This window comes from Monodelphis domestica, chromosome 2 (assembly GCF_027887165.1).
Source record: "Monodelphis domestica isolate mMonDom1 chromosome 2, mMonDom1.pri, whole genome shotgun sequence".
NCBI lineage: Eukaryota > Metazoa > Chordata > Mammalia > Didelphimorphia > Didelphidae > Monodelphis > Monodelphis domestica.
In genome coordinates this window covers 529785408-529802589 of record NC_077228.1, presented here as the reverse complement: position 1 = coordinate 529802589, position 17182 = coordinate 529785408, and the positions used below count along the sequence as shown (strand labels likewise).

The 17182-nt window shown below is 55.7% G+C and overlaps 3 protein-coding genes across 7 annotated transcripts in view; 1 reads left to right on the top strand and 2 right to left on the bottom strand.

Moving 5' to 3' along the window:
• Positions 1 to 90: 90 nt before the first annotated feature.
• On the bottom strand, positions 91 to 4436 carry ALG3 (ALG3 alpha-1,3- mannosyltransferase). 3 transcript variants are annotated; one of them, XM_056819903.1, is made up of 9 exons: positions 4180 to 4436; positions 3044 to 3143; positions 2813 to 2960; positions 1841 to 2001; positions 1359 to 1479; positions 924 to 1129; positions 726 to 801; positions 457 to 602; positions 91 to 352 (listed from the first exon to the last, which is right to left on the bottom strand). In XM_056819903.1, the coding sequence occupies exons 1-9, from the start codon at positions 4388 to 4390 to the stop codon at positions 181 to 183; spliced, it is 1341 nt and encodes a 446-aa protein (XP_056675881.1). In that variant the 5' UTR covers positions 4391 to 4436; the 3' UTR covers positions 91 to 180. The 3 variants fall into 3 exon arrangements, with proteins under 3 accessions (XP_056675881.1, XP_056675882.1, XP_056675883.1); XM_056819904.1 differs by having other exon boundaries at positions 4217 to 4425; XM_056819905.1 differs by lacking the exon at positions 726 to 801 and having other exon boundaries at positions 457 to 599.
• A 36-nt stretch (positions 4437 to 4472) lies between these two features.
• Positions 4473 to 17182, top strand: part of ECE2 (endothelin converting enzyme 2) — a 48002-nt gene continuing 35292 nt past the window's right edge. For 2 of the 3 annotated variants that reach the window (XM_056819902.1, XM_007486172.3), the window contains exon 1: positions 14466 to 14786. In XM_056819902.1, the coding sequence (XP_056675880.1) occupies positions 14466 to 14786 (321 nt within the window). Of the gene's footprint in view, positions 6200 to 10954; positions 11239 to 14465; positions 14787 to 17182 lie in introns of those variants that run through there. The other variant, XM_007486180.3, reaches the window with a different exon arrangement.
• CAMK2N2 (calcium/calmodulin dependent protein kinase II inhibitor 2) lies at positions 12657 to 14640 on the bottom strand. Its single transcript, XM_016429454.2, has 2 exons — positions 14193 to 14640; positions 12657 to 13668 (listed from the first exon to the last, which is right to left on the bottom strand). The coding sequence occupies exons 1-2, from the start codon at positions 14359 to 14361 to the stop codon at positions 13598 to 13600; spliced, it is 240 nt and encodes a 79-aa protein (XP_016284940.1). The 5' UTR covers positions 14362 to 14640; the 3' UTR covers positions 12657 to 13597.

Genomic DNA, 17182 nt, shown 5'->3' with positions numbered 1-17182 from the left:
TCTCAGTGGCTGGCTGCCTCTGGGAGGGCTGGGCTCGGGCGGTAAAGAGGTGTCCGAGGGAGGCCAACAGAGAAGGCAGGCAGCACGGGCTTGGGGCTTGGCCAGGTTTATTGGGGAGGCCATTTGGCAGGGACCAGAGTCCATCAACACCCCAGGGTCCGAGGGGGGGGCCAGAAGAGTTCACAGGGCCTTCCTGCTGTGCTGAAGGGGCTGGGAGGTCTCGGGGAGGGTCTTGGAGCCCAGCCACAGCTGCAGCAGGATGACGGCATGGCAGAGGTGAAGGGTGGCAGAGCTGCAGGACGTGGAGGGGTAGGTGTTCCAGGAGAGCTCGATGAGGCCCAGCACTAATAACCTAGGGAGGAGGAGCAGCCGTGGAGGGAGGCGAGCGCGGCTCCCGCAGGCCCCCCAGGTGCCATCCCGCCAGGCTCCAGGCCTCCCACTTGGCCCTTTCCCTACCTGAGCAGGTGGGTGAGCCAGCGAGAGGGTGTTGCCCAGAGGAGGTAGGGCAGCGTGTGGAAGTACCAGACGTAGAACTGGTAGTGGAGGGAGCGGCTGAAGCAGACCCCGATGAAGTTAGACGTGAAGAGCACCGAGACAATCTGTGCGCACAGGTCAAGGCCAAGGGCGGCACGAGGAGCGAGACACACCTGCCCTCCCCCACCTCAAGCAGCCAGAAGCTGGGGAGGAGCCTCTGCGGTTGGCTCTCCCATGGGGCAAAGGATATGGTTAGCAGTGAGGGGCTGGGCTGGGGTCTTCCTCTTTGAGGGGTCTTTCAAGAGAGACAGGATGCTTTCTCCCGACCTGGGGAGGGAGGCCTGTGACTTGCCCATCCCCTTACTCCTTCTTTAGCCCCAACGTGTACCCCATTCCCAAACAGCCCCCACGGGAAGCCTTGGGGACCCTGGCCCGGGCCCCCTCCCCACCTGGGCCACCTGCAGAAGGCAAAGAGTGTCAGCAGACTGAGGTGAGCTGCCAGCAGGGCCAGGTGGAAGGCCCGATTCAGGAAGAGCGCCTCGGGCAGGAACCTCCAGTTCACTGTCCATCGAAAGAGGAACTGCCGGCCAAGGTCAAAGGAGCGGGACAGATAGCCAGCCGGGTTCTCCAGTAGGAAGGGCAAGCCCAGAGCCACCTGGGGACAGACACAGCACGGGATGGGCTCTGCCCACCTGGAGTCTCCTGAAGGTGGCACCACAATTCACTGGTTGTTCATTGTAGGGCCTGCGAGGGATGTTCTGGAGAACTCCAAGGGGCCAGGAGGCCAGAGAGTGTTTTAGAAGAGGGGGAGGAAGGGCAGAGAATAAGTGCCAGGGAAGACCTACTGTCACCCTGAAGAGGATTAGTGGGAAGGGATCACATACCTGCAGGAAGGCGCAGATGCCCAGCTTGGGGAGGGCCCCTCGGAGGCCAAACCGAGATAGGAGGAGGAAGAGCAGCCCTGGTGCGAAAAGCAGCACATTCATCTTCACCGACACGGCCAGGCTGGTGCCCATTAGCAGGGGAAGAAGGGGAGAAGTAAGTGCCTGGACACCCGCCTCCCCCACACAGCTAGGAGGGGGCTCCCCTGCCCTCCAGACCCCTGGAAACAGGCTACAGACACAGCCAGCCCTCAGACACATGCTAGTCTCCAATGGGGAAAAGTTTAGGGTAGAGCTGTGCTAAATAGCGTGCCCATCTCTGAGTTGAAGGAAGAGGCCCGGGAAAAGAAGGAAGGAAAGGGGTGGGGAGATCTGGAGGGAAGGGAAGGAGTGTCTTGCAATTTGCACAGGCTCACAGTCACCAGAAGGGACTGCCAGGAGTGGGGGAGGTAGGTGGGAGGCAGCCTGGGACAGAAGGTCTGGACCTGAAACAGCCACATCCCCAGCTCCAGTGCTGGGAGAGCAGGAGGTTGACACTGAGGAAGAGCAGGGCCATGGCCACAGGGTCATTGAAGAGACGAAGAACGAAGATGGAGTGGACCCGATAGGAGGCACAACACATGAAGAAAAAAACAAAAGGGGGCACCTAGAGAGGGGATGGGAAGACCAAGTCAGAGACCCCTTCCCAACGTGCTTCCTCATAACAAACTGGAGGAATCCTATGTGAACTGGAACAACCTCCAGGAATTGATGCAGAGTGAGAGGACCAGATCCAGGAGAACATTGTACACAGAGATGGATACACTGTGGTACAATCGAACGTAATGGACTTCTCTACTAGTAACAATGCAATGATCCAGGTCATTTCTTTTCTTTTTTTTTTAAACCCTTACCTTCTGCCTTGGAGCCAATACTGTGTATTGGCTCCAAGGCAGAGTGGTAAGGGCTAGGCAATGGGGGTCAGTGACTTGCCCAGGGTCACACAACTGGGAAATGTCTGAGGTCAGATTTGCAGGACATTTCTGAGACTTACGAGGAAGATGCTCTCCACATCCAGAGAAAGAACTGGGGGAGCAGAAACACAGATGAAAAACATTTCCTTGATCACATGGGTCAATGAGGATATGATTGGGGATATAGATTCTAAACTATCTCCCTGGTGTAAATATCAATAATAAGGAAATAGGTCTTGATCAATGACACATGTAAAACCCAGTAGAATTGCTCATTGGCTATAGGAGGGGGTGTGGGAAGGGAAGGGAAAGAACATGAATCATGTAACCATGGAAAAATATTCAAAATTAATTAAATAAATTTTAAAGAGTAAAAAAATGAATTTAAAAAACCCAACGTGCTTCCTCAATCCTGGGTATTAAATGTCAGAAGCTGATGGGAACACTCCCTTCAAGAATCCTCTGCCCTTATTTAGGAGTCAAACTTTGGATTCAGGGCCTCACCCTCCTTGTCTGGCTGTAGATTCGAAACACAAGCAGCAGTGTGGCGAGGTAGAGACCCAGGAAGATGTGCTGGGCAAGGCGGATGTCAGTGCCTCGGTTTGTGACGTAGTAGAGCCCCATGAAGATATATACAAAGCCAGCAGGGTAGCTGGGGGGAAGAGGGGGGGTTATCAGAGATAGATCGAGTGAATCCCACTGGTCACCTTGTCCCCTTGCTTGCCCCAGACTCACACAAGGGGCCCTGTGTCGCCTCTGAGTTGAGTGTAGTCATAGGTACCGTTGATCACTCCCTCCACCTCAGCCATGTAAGCCTTCCAGTCAATCTCTGTGTCTATGAGAACAGGGGAGAAGTTCAGTTCATGAAATCAGACTTAGAGGTGAAAGGGGTGTGAGTCTGGAACCACCCTTTCCATTTTACAAAGTAATAAGAAACAGACCCAGGGAGGGAGAGGGAAAGAAACTTTCCTAGGAGAAGGCAGACAATGAACTTCAAAGAACTTAGGTCCTCTTGATTCCTGGGCTACATTGCCCAAGGTTATAAAAGTGATGGAAAAAAGGAAAATGTGTGGTAGAAACAATTGTGAAGCATTAAGTCATTTTGGGGGATTTACAAGAAGGAACACTATCCACATCCAGAGGAAGAACTGTGAGAACAGAAACACATAAGAAAAACAACTGCTCGATCACATGGGTTGATGGGGATATGATCAGGGATGTAGACTTTAAATGATCACTCTAGTGCACACATCAACAACATGAAAATAGGATAAAACCCAGTGGAATTGCATATGGGCTGGAAGGAGGGAGGGAAGGGAAAGAATATGATTCTTGTAACCAAGGAATAATGTTCTAAACCGACTAAATAAAATTAAAAAAAAAAAAGACCAAAATCAAACCAGGAGAGCCTGCTGGACAGGTCTTTTTCCAGTAGTTATGTGAGTGGGAAGACCTCAGCGCCCTTTCTTCCACCCCTCGGGCAAATTAATTAACCTCAGTTTACTCATTTTAAAGTCCTTCAATACGATTCATGTTTCCAGCCCTTTAGGGTTGACAAAACATGTTACCCCTATGGAGATGGTGTGGGTATGTATGACTGGCACCATTTCGCAGGTGTGGGAGACTGAGGCTCGGCGAGTCTAAATAAGGGGGTAGTGTTAAGAGTCGACATTTGAACCCACATCTCTCTCCCCAGATTCCAAGCACAACCCGGGGACCTCCAGACTCTAAATCCTCCCCCTAGGCCTTGGTCCCGCCCCTCGTGCACCCATCAATTTCAGGCTCTCCCCAATCCTAGGCTTTATCTAGCTCCAGGATCCGCCCCCCCATCTCCGCCCCCCGCCCCCATCCCCGCCCCTCCCGTCACTCACAGGCCACCCTGCGTATGACCCAGTGGTTGATGCCCACCTCCGCCAGGCAGAGGCAGGCGGCCACGAGCGGCGTGTAGCGGGGTTCCAGCAGCAGCAGCCGCCGCTCCTGCCATGCCCGCTTCAGCGGCGCCGGCCCCAGGCCCAGCCCCCAACGCGCGCCGGAGCCGGTCCCGGTCCCGGCCGGGCCCCGCTTCCGCAACCCCGCCGCCATCTTCCCGGCGCGCTGCCTAATCAGGTCCGCCCCCCGCCGCCGGAAACCGGAGCCCGCAGCTGCGAGGTTCCGGAGCGCGAGTGAGCCTGCGCCGGCGCCTCTGGGAGCCAAGCCCCACCTCCTGATTCCCGGTCCCGCCCAGCCCTGAGGAAGGGGCCACCTCTGCGACGCCGTATCCGGAACACCCGGTTAAGGCTCGAGGCGGACCTGGGTGTCAGCATCGATTCCGTCTGCCCTGGGGTAGCTTGCTGTGTGACCTTGGGTCACCCCTCAAAATCTCTCCGAGTCCCGAGGTCTTTGCTTTAAAAATCCCAATCCTTGGGCAAAATGACCTACTAAGTCCCTCCACTAAACATCTAAGTACTGTATGTGATCCACCGTAAACCCCTTGAGGGCAGGGCCTTTCATTTTTTATGTTTGGTGACCCAGGGCCATCCCCTGAGATTACAGTCCATCTGTGGGCATCTTGGCTCCGCCTGGCTATTTATTGTTGTCTCCATTAGAATGAAAGTTCCTGGAGGACAGGCAAGGTTTTTGCTTTTTCTTTGTATCCCTGGTGTTTAGTGTAGGGTCTGGCACTAGATAGACAGACAGGCAGGCAGATAGAGACAGACAGGTAAGTAAAGGGTAATGATAGATGATAGAGATGATACCTAGGTGGGTAGACTGACTTAGATAAAATAGAGGGACAGAGGCAGGCAATATATAGATGGATTAGATAAGTAGGTAGATCGATGATAGGTTGATTGGTAAATGGTAACAGTAGATGATTGAAATAATGATAGGTAGGTGAGTAGATAGAAACTGACTAGATTATAGGTAGATTGGACATATACTAGATAGATAAGTCTAGGTAGACAGACTAAACAGATAGGTAGGTAGACAGACAGGCTCTGGTTAGGCAGGTGGGTAGAACGTAGATTGAGAGAGAGCACGTTTAAAGCAGTTAACTAAGATTGAGGCCAAAGTGTTAATGGCTGCTTTGCTGAATGAATGAATGTCGGATTTATATATGAGAAAACTGGGGGCAGAGAAAGAACTTTCCCGGCTTGTACAGCTAATAAGTGGCAGCAGCAGTCTTCATTTACCCTGTCTTTCTAGTTTGTATATAGTAGTTTGCACGTTGTTCCTCCGCTTAGCAGGTGAGTTTCTGGAGGGTAGGGGCTGCTTTTGCTCTTTTGTACATTAGCCTAGTCGTAACCAGCGCTGGCTGACTGACTCTGGAGACCGCAGTGCGGCTCTGGCGCCAGCACCTGCATCTCCCTAGCTATGAGTATGTACGTGTCACTTTCCAGGGAAGGGCGGTGCTAGGCTGCAAGCGGTAGTTATAGACAGGGAAGGCGGTTTCCAAGCCGGCAGTTTGAACTTGTAGCACCTTTTCCAGCACGGAAGTTCCACGTGTTTCTGATGAATAAGCGTCCCGGGAGGAGGAAACTGGAGGCGGTGCTAGACTCTAGGCCCCAACATCTAATTGACTGCCTTCGGTTAGGCTCCGCCCCGATCAGGGAAGTCCAACCTCGGGAACAACATCTCTGATTCTGATTGACTGCAGATCAGCCCAAGCCCCGCCTCCTCTCCGCTCCAATTGGCTGTTGCCCTCTCCAGGCCCATGGCCGCTCCCCAGCCATAGTATGGCTTCCTCGCCACCGCTCCCTAAGAAGAATTCGGAGTACCGGGAGACCCAGTACTGGGACGAGCGCTACCGGCATGCACTGGATACCGCCCCCTACGAGTGGTTCGGCAACTTCGAGGCCTTCCGGGACCTCTTGGAGCCCGAGCTGCAACCGGAGGATCGGATCCTAGTGCTAGGTATGGCCTCGCGTGGTTTCCGGGAAGGTGGGGCGGCGCGAGGAGAGGCGGAGCTTATGTAAACTAGGGGGCGGGGTTGAGGACACAGGGCAGGTTATATGAATAGAGGTCTCAATGAAAGGGATGGAGCCGAGCGGGGTGAGGGCGGACTGAGCGAGTGGGCGGGGCTAAGAAATTGTATGAGAATGAGGAGCGAGGGGGTGTGAATGAGTGAGGGGCGGGGCTAAATTAAACCCGGAGGCAACGAGGGAGTGGGGCCCAAGGAGGGCTAAATCCGACCGGGATCGGTTTGGAGGCTGGGTGGGGAGAACTAGAGGGCTGGCGTGGGGCTCTGCCTCTGGCTGCAGGGAAGGGTTGAGGGGTCAGCTACGTGGACAGTGGTTAGAACTACAGGAAAAGAGATACTTCCTAGCTGTGTGAGCCTGGTCATGTCACTTAACCCTGTGTCCCTCAGTTTCCTTATCTGTCAAATGAACTGGAAAAGGAAATGGCAAACCACGCCAGTGTCTTTGCTGAGAAAACCCTAAAAGGGTCATGAAGAGTCAGATAGGGCTGAAAACTACTGAACCACAGCAAAGGCCTCAGGGAGGAAGGAAGGTTTGAGGCTGGGCCAAAGAGGAAGAGGAAGGAGGTTGAGGGGGTTCAGGGGGAGGGATCAGGGAAGGGGAAGGACTAAGGAGTGGTCTGAGAGGGAAGACAAACTGAAGGGACTGAAGAATTGAGGTCAAGGGTGCCAGAAGGGAGGGAGGATATAGTTCTGGCCCAGAAAGTTGATTGAGGGGGTAGGGAGAGTTGGGCCTCCCCAGGACTTGGCAGTAAATAACTTGTAATGTGCCTCAGGTTAGGCCTTCACACCCCGAGTCTATCCCAGGCAAGGCCATCCCCATCTCTTTGAGGGAGATGATAGTCCCCTCTGCCAGTCCTCAGCTGTAGAAGGAGATATTCCCTTCTGGGCCTCACAGTTTAGGAAGGTTGTGGACAAGCTAGAGAGTATCCTGAAGAGGGCGACCAGGATGGTGAGGTCACAGTTCTAGATCATGCCAAATGAAGATCATTCAAAAGGAGCCAGGATGTTTGATCAGGAGAAGGCTTCGAATCACCCATTCCCAGACTTGAAAGGAATGGCAGAGGACATCAGATACAAATTGTACCTCAATAGCTATCCTCACTACAAGATTCTGGACAAGAGGTCGTCCAACTTGACTTGAATACCCCCAGTGACAGGGAAATCACTGCCTCCAGAAAGACCTCCTTTTATTTATGAAGGTAGCTTGGGGTAGTGAGTAGAGAGTGGGTTGGACTTAGAGTGGGGAAGTCCTCTATTAGGGACTGGTTGTAACTCCTATGTCAGATATTTACTAGCTGGGTAATCCTGGCAAGTTATGACCTCGATAAGCCCGTTTCCTCATCTCTACAGTGGGAACAGTAATGAATTGGCTTCAGGCCTTCCCTTTAAGAGGCAGTATGATACCAGGAGCCTAGTTCAGCTCCCATCTCTGATGACTCCGTCCTATGTGGCCACTTAACCTCTCAGGACCTCCATTTTCTTATCAGTCAAATGAGAGGATGAGACTAGATAGCTTCGGTGGTCCTTTCCAGTTCTGAATTTATGATCCTTTGTATCTCTGTTGCCAGCAGCTATCCCAGGCCTCCTTTTCCTTATCTGCTCCAACAGTCATTTCTAGAAATTTCTAGTCTTCTCTCTGGGCCCCCAGCCTGATAGGCTCAGTTCTCTAGTGTTTGTGACCCTCAACTCTTCTTTCTCTAGCATAGCCTAGTGGATAGTTTTCTAGATGCTGAAAGCTAGACATGAGAGGAGCAACATGCTCATCTCCCACCCCCATTCAGAGGAGGTTAGTTTTTCCTGAAGAGATCTCTAGAACACCTCCCTGATCTACCTAGTTAGTAATGGCATAAAAAGGAAAGAAAAAAAAAGGACCTTGGGCTAATATAGTATGACCAGTGCATTGCTTTCCTCTTAGGCCTGAGAGCAGCCAAAGTCAAGCTCCCTGAGCTGTGGCTTGGAAACTTTACCCTCTTCCTTTTCTTTGAAAATTAAAACACTTTTGCTCTTCGACAGTCCTGATGGCCCCTCAAAGATCTGCTGCTCAGCCCACATCTGTCAGCTCATAAGCACACTAGTGAGCCTGCCTGGTCGCTGAAACTCATTTTACTTCCTTATAGCCTCCCTTACTTTAGGTTTTGATTCTTTATTAACATTATTTTTTAACTTGTAAAAAACTCTCACTTTCCATCCTAGAATCAATACTCCAAGATAGAAGAGCAGTAAGGGCTAGGCAATGGGGGTGAAGTGACTTGCCCAGGGTCACCACCCAGCTGGAAAGTGTCTGAGGCCAGAATTGAACCCAGGACCTCCTGTCTCTAGGCATGGCTCTCAATCCACAGAGCCACCCAGTTGCCCCCATTATTTGTTATTTGAACCTTTAATTTCCCTCCTTATGCCAGGTGAACACACACACACACACACACACACACACACACACACACACACACACACACACACACACACAAAGCCTGAGCAGCAGTAAGGGATGACATGATTTTTCCCTGAAGCACTTTTACAGTGGGAGGCAGCCAGGTGGAAAGAGATGCTGGACTGGAGGAAGAAAGACCTAAAAAGGACTTCTACCTCAGACACTTCCTGGCTGTGTGTCTGTCTTAGAATTGATACTCACACAGAAGGTAAGGGGTTAAAAAAAATGAAGGTTGAGTAGTTGTCTTCTTATCCTCCTCTTTTATTATCATCCCATCTACCTTGAGTTAAAGGTTTTGTCTCTTCTTTGATCTTCCTCTTGCCTCCAACCTAGCTTTAGAAGAGCTTTTTCCAAATGTCCATTTATTGCCCATTTCCGTGTGTTCTAGGCTTTCAAGTGTTTCTGGAACAATTTATTCCTATAGGGCTGTCCTCCCTCTTTGGGGGTTCATCCTCCCTGCCAGCCCTTGCTTCTGTTCTTGGTGGATGTCTTTCTGATCCCAAGGCCTAGTTGCCTCTCACAACTCTCTACCACGTTCCCTGGCCCCTCGGTCTCTTCCTGAGTAGCCCCCCAAAACTCTTCAAGTGACTCCCTTGTTTTCTTCATCAGAATGATGTCTGTTTGGGTTTTCAGTTTCCCCTTTGAGCTCTTCCCCTCCCTCAGAGGCCAATGCCTCTTGCAGAATCGCTGGCCTTTAGATCCTCCCCAGATTTCTCCTGGATCTTTCAGTCCCGGCTCTTCCCAAAGTGCTGGGTTTGTGTCAGCTTGAACTTCGTTTGGTGGTTCTCCTCGTCGGTCAGGAATCAGGTCTGTGATAGCAGCCCCCTTCATCCTTTCTTCCTGCTTTTGTCAGAGAGGATCACGGAAGACCCCTGCCCCAAATAGTTTCATGCCTCTGGGCCTGTTTCCTGATTTCCTCCTTTCCAGCTGTGTTCTAACACACTCACCCAGCGTTATGGTACCTCTTCCTTGCTGGGCCCATCATTTCCAACATCATTATCATTATCATCATCAAAGGCTTACAGAACGCTCGACATACAGTATCTCATTTGATCCTGGTATGAGAGGCAGGTGCTATTATTACCCCCATTCTACAGATGAAGAAACTGAGGCTTACCCAGGATCACCCAGCGTGGAAATGGCTGAATCAGGACTCAGATGGGGGCCTTTTCACCCCAAGTCCTAGTTGCCTCCTACAGCTCTGCAGTGTAGTGTATCTGCTTGAGGTTCCGTACCGCGGGCGCCGCTTTTATCGGTTCTGTTCCTTTTATGCCGAGGCCTAGCCGTCCAGAGCCCATTCCAGCCCTACAGCCCATCTTTGAGAGTCCCCAGTGGTCATAGACTTTATACTCGGGGTTTAGCCCCACAGGGCAGAGCTAGAAGCAAGGAGGGAGGATTCTAGGGAGGCAGAGGCTTACATTTACTCCACGGAAGGAAGAGCTACCCAACAATCAGAGCTGCCCAGGCAGGGCATGGGCTGCCCTGGAAGACCAAGGATGTAGAAAGGGAAATCCCGCTGAGGGAGGGGAGCGGGACGAAAGGCTTTTGACATCCTCTGCTCTCTTCTTTGGAAACCCTCACCTTCTGTCTTAGAATCAATCCTGTGCACTGGTTCCAAGGCAAAAGAGCAGTTAAGGGCTAAACTATGGGGGTGAAGTGACTTGCCCAGGGTCACACAGCTGGGAAGTGTTTGAGGTCAGATTTGAACCCAGGACCTCCGGTCTCTAGGCCTGACTCTCCATCCGCTGCCCCTGACATTGCCTTCTAACTCAAGCTTCTGTGATCTCTGCCAAGCCTCTGCCTGCATCCTCCCCTTTCTTACTCTCCCCCTCCACAAATCAGCTCCTCTTTGCGTAGCTTTGTAGGTGTTCTAGCTTCTTAGCACAGTCTTTTTGTATAGAAAACTCTCAGGGAAGATCTTGGGCTGGCAGGAGGGACTTGTCTGGCCACATCAGCTCCTGGAGCATGCAGGGGCCGAGGCTGGAAGGGGAAGCTCAGGAGAAAAGCCTCCCCCCCCCTTCAGGGCTCCCTTCCCCCCAGAAGTGGAGGAGGTTCTCTCCTTCCTCCTGAGACCTTCCAGGCCCTTCCTGAGGGGGCTCCCAGAGGATTAGGGGGATCCCCCGGGCTGATCCTGTTACTGAGGCTAATGCTGATTAAAGCAGCCCTAATCCCCAGAGAGGGGGGAAGAACCTGCCTCCTCTGGCCAGGCTTGGAGCCAGAAGGGGACCAGGGCAGGACTGGGAGCTCTCTCCCCCCACAGGCTGTGGGAACAGCGCCCTGAGCTATGAGCTTTGGCGTGGGGGCTTCCCCGACGTGGTCAGTGTGGATTACTCTCCAGTCGTGGTGGCTGCTATGCGGGACCGCTACGCCCACGCCCCCTCGCTGCGCTGGGAAACCATGGACGCCCGAGCCCTCAGTTTCCCCACGAGCTCCTTTGATGTGGTGCTAGAGAAGGGGACCCTGGACGCTCTGCTGGCCGGAGAACGAGACCCCTGGGCAGTGTCTGCTGAGGGCATCCAGACTGTGGAGGAAGTACTCAGGGAGGTGAGTGGAGGCGCCAGGGAGCCCCTCTACCAGGCTAAGGATCCCGAGGGGCCAAATTCAGCCCCGAAGGAGAGCGATCCCAGAGGCTGGACCACCTTAGTCCGGCCTCTCCTTCTCTAGGCCTGAGGACAGGGGGGGTCTGGAGGGCCCCACCAGCATTGGAGGGGACTGGGGGACCATGTGAAGGGGCCTGAGGAGAGGGGGAGCCCCGCCAGCATTCTGGGGGACCATGTGAAGGGGCCTGAGGAGAGGGGGAGCCCCACCAGCATTCTGGGGGACCATGTGAAGGGGCCTGAGGAGAGGGGGAGCCCCGCCAGCATTTGAGGGGACTGGGGGACCATCTGAAGGGGCTTGAGGAGAGGGGGAGCCCCGCCAGCATTCTGGGGGACCATGTGAAGGGGCCTGAGGAGAGGGGGAGCCCCGCCAGCATTTGAGGGGACTGGGGGACCATGTGAAGGGGCTTGAGGAGAGGGGGAGCCCTGCCAGCATTTTGAGGGGACTGGGGGACCATGTGAAGGGGCGGCCCAGGTGTTTGGGGAAGGAGGTTCGGTCCTTCAGCTTGCTCAGGAGCCCCGCCACTGCCCTTCCTCTTCTCTCAAGCCCCCCAGCCCCCCTAGTGGCCCCACTGACCGCCCGTCCATTTGCCCCCTTTAGGTGAGCCGGGTGCTGACCCCTCGGGGCCGCTTCATCTCCCTGACGGCGGCAGCGCCTCACTTCCGTGGCCAGCACTACGCTCAGCCTCAGTACGGCTGGTCTCTGCGCCATGCATCCTATGGCAGTGGCTTCCATTTCCATTTCTACCTCATGCACAAAGGGGGGGAGCTGAGTGCAGCGCAGCAGGCCTTGGGGGTCCGGCTGCACGCCCCCTGCAGCCCCCCGCCCTCACCCCGCTTCCTCCAGGATTCTGACCAGGAAGACTTCCTCAGCGCCATAGAGCTCTAAGGGCTGATTCTGGACCGGGTCTGGCCCCCTGGCCTGGGAGGCTGAAGCTCCGGCCGAGGAAGTGACAGCCACTATCGGGGCTCCCCCACTGCACCCCGAATCCCTCCTGGCAATCACTGGGTCCGGCTCCTGCTCTGACCTCTTCAGCATGACTTAATGGAGGGGGGAAGCTCTGGGCTGGGGCAGATCCTCAGTCTCCTCATCTGCAAAATGGGGCCCTACCTCACAGGGCTGTTGTGAGGCCCAGGTTAAGATCCTTGGCAAGCTTTTCAGAAAGAATGGGGGCTGCTGGTTCTTTTGGGGCTGGGCAGCTGCCTGTCAGGGTGCTCCGTGTGCCAGTGTCCACAGTGACTCATTATGACTCAGACCTGGCCTGAAGATCCCCCAAGCCGGGGGCTGAGAGCAAGGGGGGAGGCACGAGGGCCTCGGGGCCCCCCAAAGGGCAGCCGGCGGGAGGGAGGGAGGCAGACTCTGGCTATGCACAGATCTGTGTTTATTCACGCACTCCTGGTACAGTGAAGGGGGAGGGGAGGGGGCATTTACAGGGGGACATTCCTGGGGCCCCTTTGGCATCATCCCAGAGGCAGCAGTGCATTCCCCAGGGACAGGGAGGAATGGGGCCGACCCGGGAGGGGGCGGGGCGCCGGGGCTGCTCCCGGGGATCGCGGGAAGGGCTTCAGGGGTTCCCGAGGTCATTGCCCGAAGGCCGAGACCATCCGCCAGGCGCGGACTGTCGGGGCCCAGCCCGAGGGGGCTCAGGAGAAGATTCGGTAAACCGAGAGTCGGATATAAAAATACAAACGCGCTAAGGCAGAGACGCCTTAGAAAGAGGCTTCGGAGGGGGACCCGCCAGACGCAGGGAAGGGGGAGGGGCGGTGCCTAGACTGGGCTGGAGATGACGACCCCCCGGTTGGGCTCCGGGGGGGGGGGGGGGGAAGCTCATGCATGCCAGATGCAGCCGAACGTCCCTGGGTAGGGCGGCACGGAGGGACCCGTGGCCAGCTAGCTGCTGAGCTTGCAGACCGGCTGGAGGGAAGGGGCCGTGCGGGACAGGGCGCGGGGAATGAGCAGCGACAATGACATGTCCGCGGCACCGGGCGCCACGCGTTTCTCTGTCCGTTTCTGTGTGCGGGGTGGGGCCACGGCCCGAGTCCTAAAGTGCATGAGCGGGGCGGGCCGGGGGCCGGGCGCTACAGGGGCTCCTGACCGGGCCGCGCCGCCACCTTGGTGCTGAAGCGGACAGCTCCGGAGCAGCGAGCAGCGGCGGCGGCCCGGGCGGAGCCGCTGGGTCCTGAGGCCCCGGCCCGCTGGGGCTGGGCCGGGAGCCCGGGCCGGGGGCGCTGGCAGCTTCATCGCCGTCCTGCGCTCCGGGCCGCTCCGAGGCGGGAACGGGAGCCCGCGGACCAAGCCGGCGCGTCTACACTCCCGTCGGCGGCTTCTCCCCCATTCCCTTCAGCACGTCATCTATCCGGTCATCCTCGATCACCACTGCGGAACAAACAGCGCTTCAGCCCCGCGCGGGCGCTGCGGCCTCCGAGCCCTCCTTTCCTCCCGTCCCATCGCTGCAGCCATAGGCGCTCTTCTCAGCTGCCTGTGGCCACAAGCCCGCCAGCCCCCTCCGCATCTTGGTCCCGGGCACCCGAGGTTACACTCCCCCTTCCCACCTGAACGCAGCCGACCCCGCTCCTCCCCGCCCCCCAGACGGCTTCCAGGGTCCCAGCTCGCATGCCAGCCCCGTAGCTAGACGAGGCAGGCTCTAAAGTCTCGGGAATGGGGGCACCGGGGAGCTGGTGAAGGACGCAGAGCCGCGGGAGGGAGGGGACCCCTTCGCGCGCCCCGATTCCACTACCCAGATCCAGGCGCCGTTCCCTGGGAAAACCTGGGGCTGCGGCAAGAGCAGCCCAGCTTGGGGAATAGAGTAGATTGGGTAGGATGGGGAGCCCGCGGGGGGGGGGGGGGCATCGCAGGAGGCTGGTTTCTGGGTCAGGCGGGTGGGTCCCAGGCCTGCCTACCTCTCTTGGCCCGGCCGATCTGGCCCAGCTTAGGGGGCCGTTTTGCTTGGTTGCCCGCAAAGAAGGAGTTGGTGTCCTGGAGGCGGCAGCTGAAGGAGAGATCTGAGCCCTCTGGGTCAGCGCCGAAGCGGCCCATCTTGTCCTCGCTGTAGGGGAGGATTTCCGACATGGTGCAGGCTGGCTGGCAGGGAGACTGAGCGAGGACCACTGTGGGGTGTGTTGCGTGTGTGTCTCTGTGTGCCTCTGTGTGTATGGATCTGCGTGTGTGTGCGTATGTATGTGCGTGTGTGCGCGCGCGCCTGTGTGTGTGTGTGCGTGTGTGTGCGCGGAGCGGAGCCGGGGGGCAGCCCGCCGTCTAGCTGGGAGCAGCGCCTGCTAGCCAGCCCTCCTCGTCTTCTCCTCTTCCTCCTCCTCTTTCTCCCGGGCCGGAGTGAGCGCGGGGCCGGGGGAGCCCTACATCATAAGGAAAACTGGCGGAAGGATGAAGTCATGCAGCATCCGGGCCTGCGTTGGGCCAGTCGGGCGACCAGGCCCTCCCCTAGCAGCCCTCGGTCTCCCCAGGCCGCTGGGCTGTCTGAGCGGACTGAGAAGCTGGTGAGAGCGTAGGCAGGAGGGCGGGCGGGCTGAGAGGCGGGTGGGGGGCACGGCGCGGCGGAGCCCAGGAGGCGGAGGAGGCGGCGAGTGCGCGAGCTGAATGACAATGAGAGGCCGGACTGCGGCAGAGCTCGGCTGGCGGGGCGGGGCCAGGCCGGATTGGGGAAGGCCGGCCTAGTGGGGGGGGAAGGGGGGGGAGCGGTGGCTCTGGAGAGCCGAGGACGGGAATCGCGGAAGGATGGGAGGGAGGCCGGGGCTTTGGTTGGCTCAGCCAGGGTGCAAGCCTAACAACAGGTGGCGGGGGACTGGGGACCTCTGGGAGTCGGGTTTACGGCAGTCACAGTCGCAGTCTGGCCCCCTCCCCAATGGTTGAAGTCCAGAGCCCCGGTGGAGGGGGGTAAGCATTAGGGATCCCCTTGGACCTCCCTTCTTCCGATCCAGTGGACTCCCTTTTCTCTCCTCCCCAGGAGGAATGAAGCTAGGGGCCGTCAAGCCTCCCTGGGCTAGGGCCACGCTCCCTTGTCCCTCCTTTCCAGGAGGATTCTTCTCAATGGCAACGCACCAGGACTCACACACTGCCAAGCCACAGTTTCATTGAGCTGGGAGTGGGGGTGGGAACAGCCAGGAGCCAGCGCACCACCCTGCCCACCCCCAGCTTGTCCCTCCCCCACCCCAATCTAGCCTACGGAGCTGTTACCGTCACCGGAACCGCTTACCATGCGTGACACGCAGGTGTGCACGTGGGATTGGGCCTCTGGAGTCCTTGGCTGCCCACCTTCCTCCTCTCTCAGCGTCACACCTTGCGTCTGTCCCCCTGGCTGGGACACGCAGATACACCAAGTCCCCGGCCCTGGCTGTGATCACAAATAATGGGGAGTGCCAGAACTCACTTGCAGGGAGCCCTCAAAGCGTATCTTGTCTCCACTCTATTTTCACCTCAGGTAGCCAGCCCTGATGGGAGGGGGGATGGGAAGACCATTTCACAGGTGAGGAAACTGAGTCTCAAGGAGGCCCAGCATTTATCAGAGGGGCAGAGATCTAGAGCTCATGGTCCATTAGGGACTATTTAGTTCAACCCTTTCTTTTCTTCCTTTTTTAACCCTTACCTTCTGCCTTAGAATCAAGAGTACAAGGCAGAAGAAAGGTAAGGGCTAGGCAAGGGGTGTTGAGTATCTTGCCCAGATTCACACAGCTTGGAAGTGTTTGAGGCTGGTTTTGAACCCAGATCTGCCCATCTCCAGGCTTTATTCTCTATCTGCTGAGCCACCTTTCCTATAAAGAAGCAGAAGTTCTGAGAAGGGAAGAGCCTTGCCTGGGGGTAATTTAGCTTAGTTTAGTAGAGTCTAGATTTGAACACAAGTCTTCCCATAACCCCAAAGCCTCTTTTCACCAGAACCACCATTCTGTGGTCCCCAAAGTAAGAAGAGAGGAGTGGAAGACATCCTGCTTCTGAAGCTTCCTGAGCCAGTGACCATGGGTGTCTCCATTTCTGTGAACCAATTTTCTCCTCTGGAAAGTGTACTGCCCTCATGGGATCTTTGCAAAAGAAACTGCATGGAAAAGTTCAGAGAGAGACAGTGGTTGAACAGGTCTAGGGATCCTTCTGGGTTAGGCCTGTCCCTTCTAGTTTTCTTCTCAGGGCATCAATCACCCCCTTTCTGCCTACAGGTACAGAAGGAAAACCTTTCTGGAGTCCCTCTGAGCCTTGGCCAAGCCAAGTCCCCCAGCTTAGTCTCCTACTGAGCCCTCTTCTAGAATTCTGGGTCAGTTGCGTGGTGGAAATAGCTGGGGTATGAAAGGAAAGTGGGAAACAGGATGGCTAGGGGGAAGAAATTTTAGGAAATTCTTATTCTGCTGGTAGCTAGTAGATCTGAAGTCAGGCAGTGACACTTAGGAGGATCTGCTGAAGAACTGTCCAGGTCTCGCCTTTCAAAAAAGTTTTATGGATCTTTTCTCCTTGCATCTCAGTCTCCCTTCCCCACGGCTCCCGCTTTGTGTAACAAGCCCAAGGCAAGTCTGAAAAGGAAAACGCATGCTTTGTTCTGTCTGTTGAACCAGGAGGCACAAAGGCATAAAGACAGCAAAAGCAAGCGCCTTTCCTTTCCTTCTGTCTACTTTCCTGGTCTCTCAGGACAAACACTAATTGATTGCTCTATGGAACTATTCATCACCCTTATGACTTCCCAGACAAAACTCCTTACCCTGGCTGCCAATCTTACACCCTATAGGTGTTGTTAAGCTTCTTTTGTAATACCTCTCCAGGATTTAGTAAGCCCTTTAGGAATGCTTATTAGGGGCAGCTGGGTGGCTCAGTGGATTAAAGAGTCAGGCCTTGAGATGGGTCCTGGGTTCAAATTTGACCTCAGACACTTCCTATCTAGGTGACCCTGAGCAAG

Coding starts and splice junctions, on each gene's coding strand:
- ALG3 (XM_056819903.1), bottom strand. CDS start 4,390: ATGGCGGCGGGGTTGCGGAAGCGGGGCCCGGCCGGGACCGGGACCGGC. Junction 2,961..3,043: donor GGCGACACAGGGCCCCTTGT/GTGAGTCTGGGG, acceptor TCTTCCCCCCAG/CTACCCTGCTGGCTTTGTAT. Junction 1,480..1,840: donor TGGGGATGTGGCTGTTTCAG/GTCCAGACCTTC, acceptor AATGGGCACCAG/CCTGGCCGTGTCGGTGAAGA.
- CAMK2N2 (XM_016429454.2), bottom strand. CDS start 14,361: ATGTCGGAAATCCTCCCCTACAGCGAGGACAAGATGGGCCGCTTCGGC. Junction 13,669..14,192: donor GATCGGCCGGGCCAAGAGAG/GTAGGCAGGCCT, acceptor TTTGTTCCGCAG/TGGTGATCGAGGATGACCGG.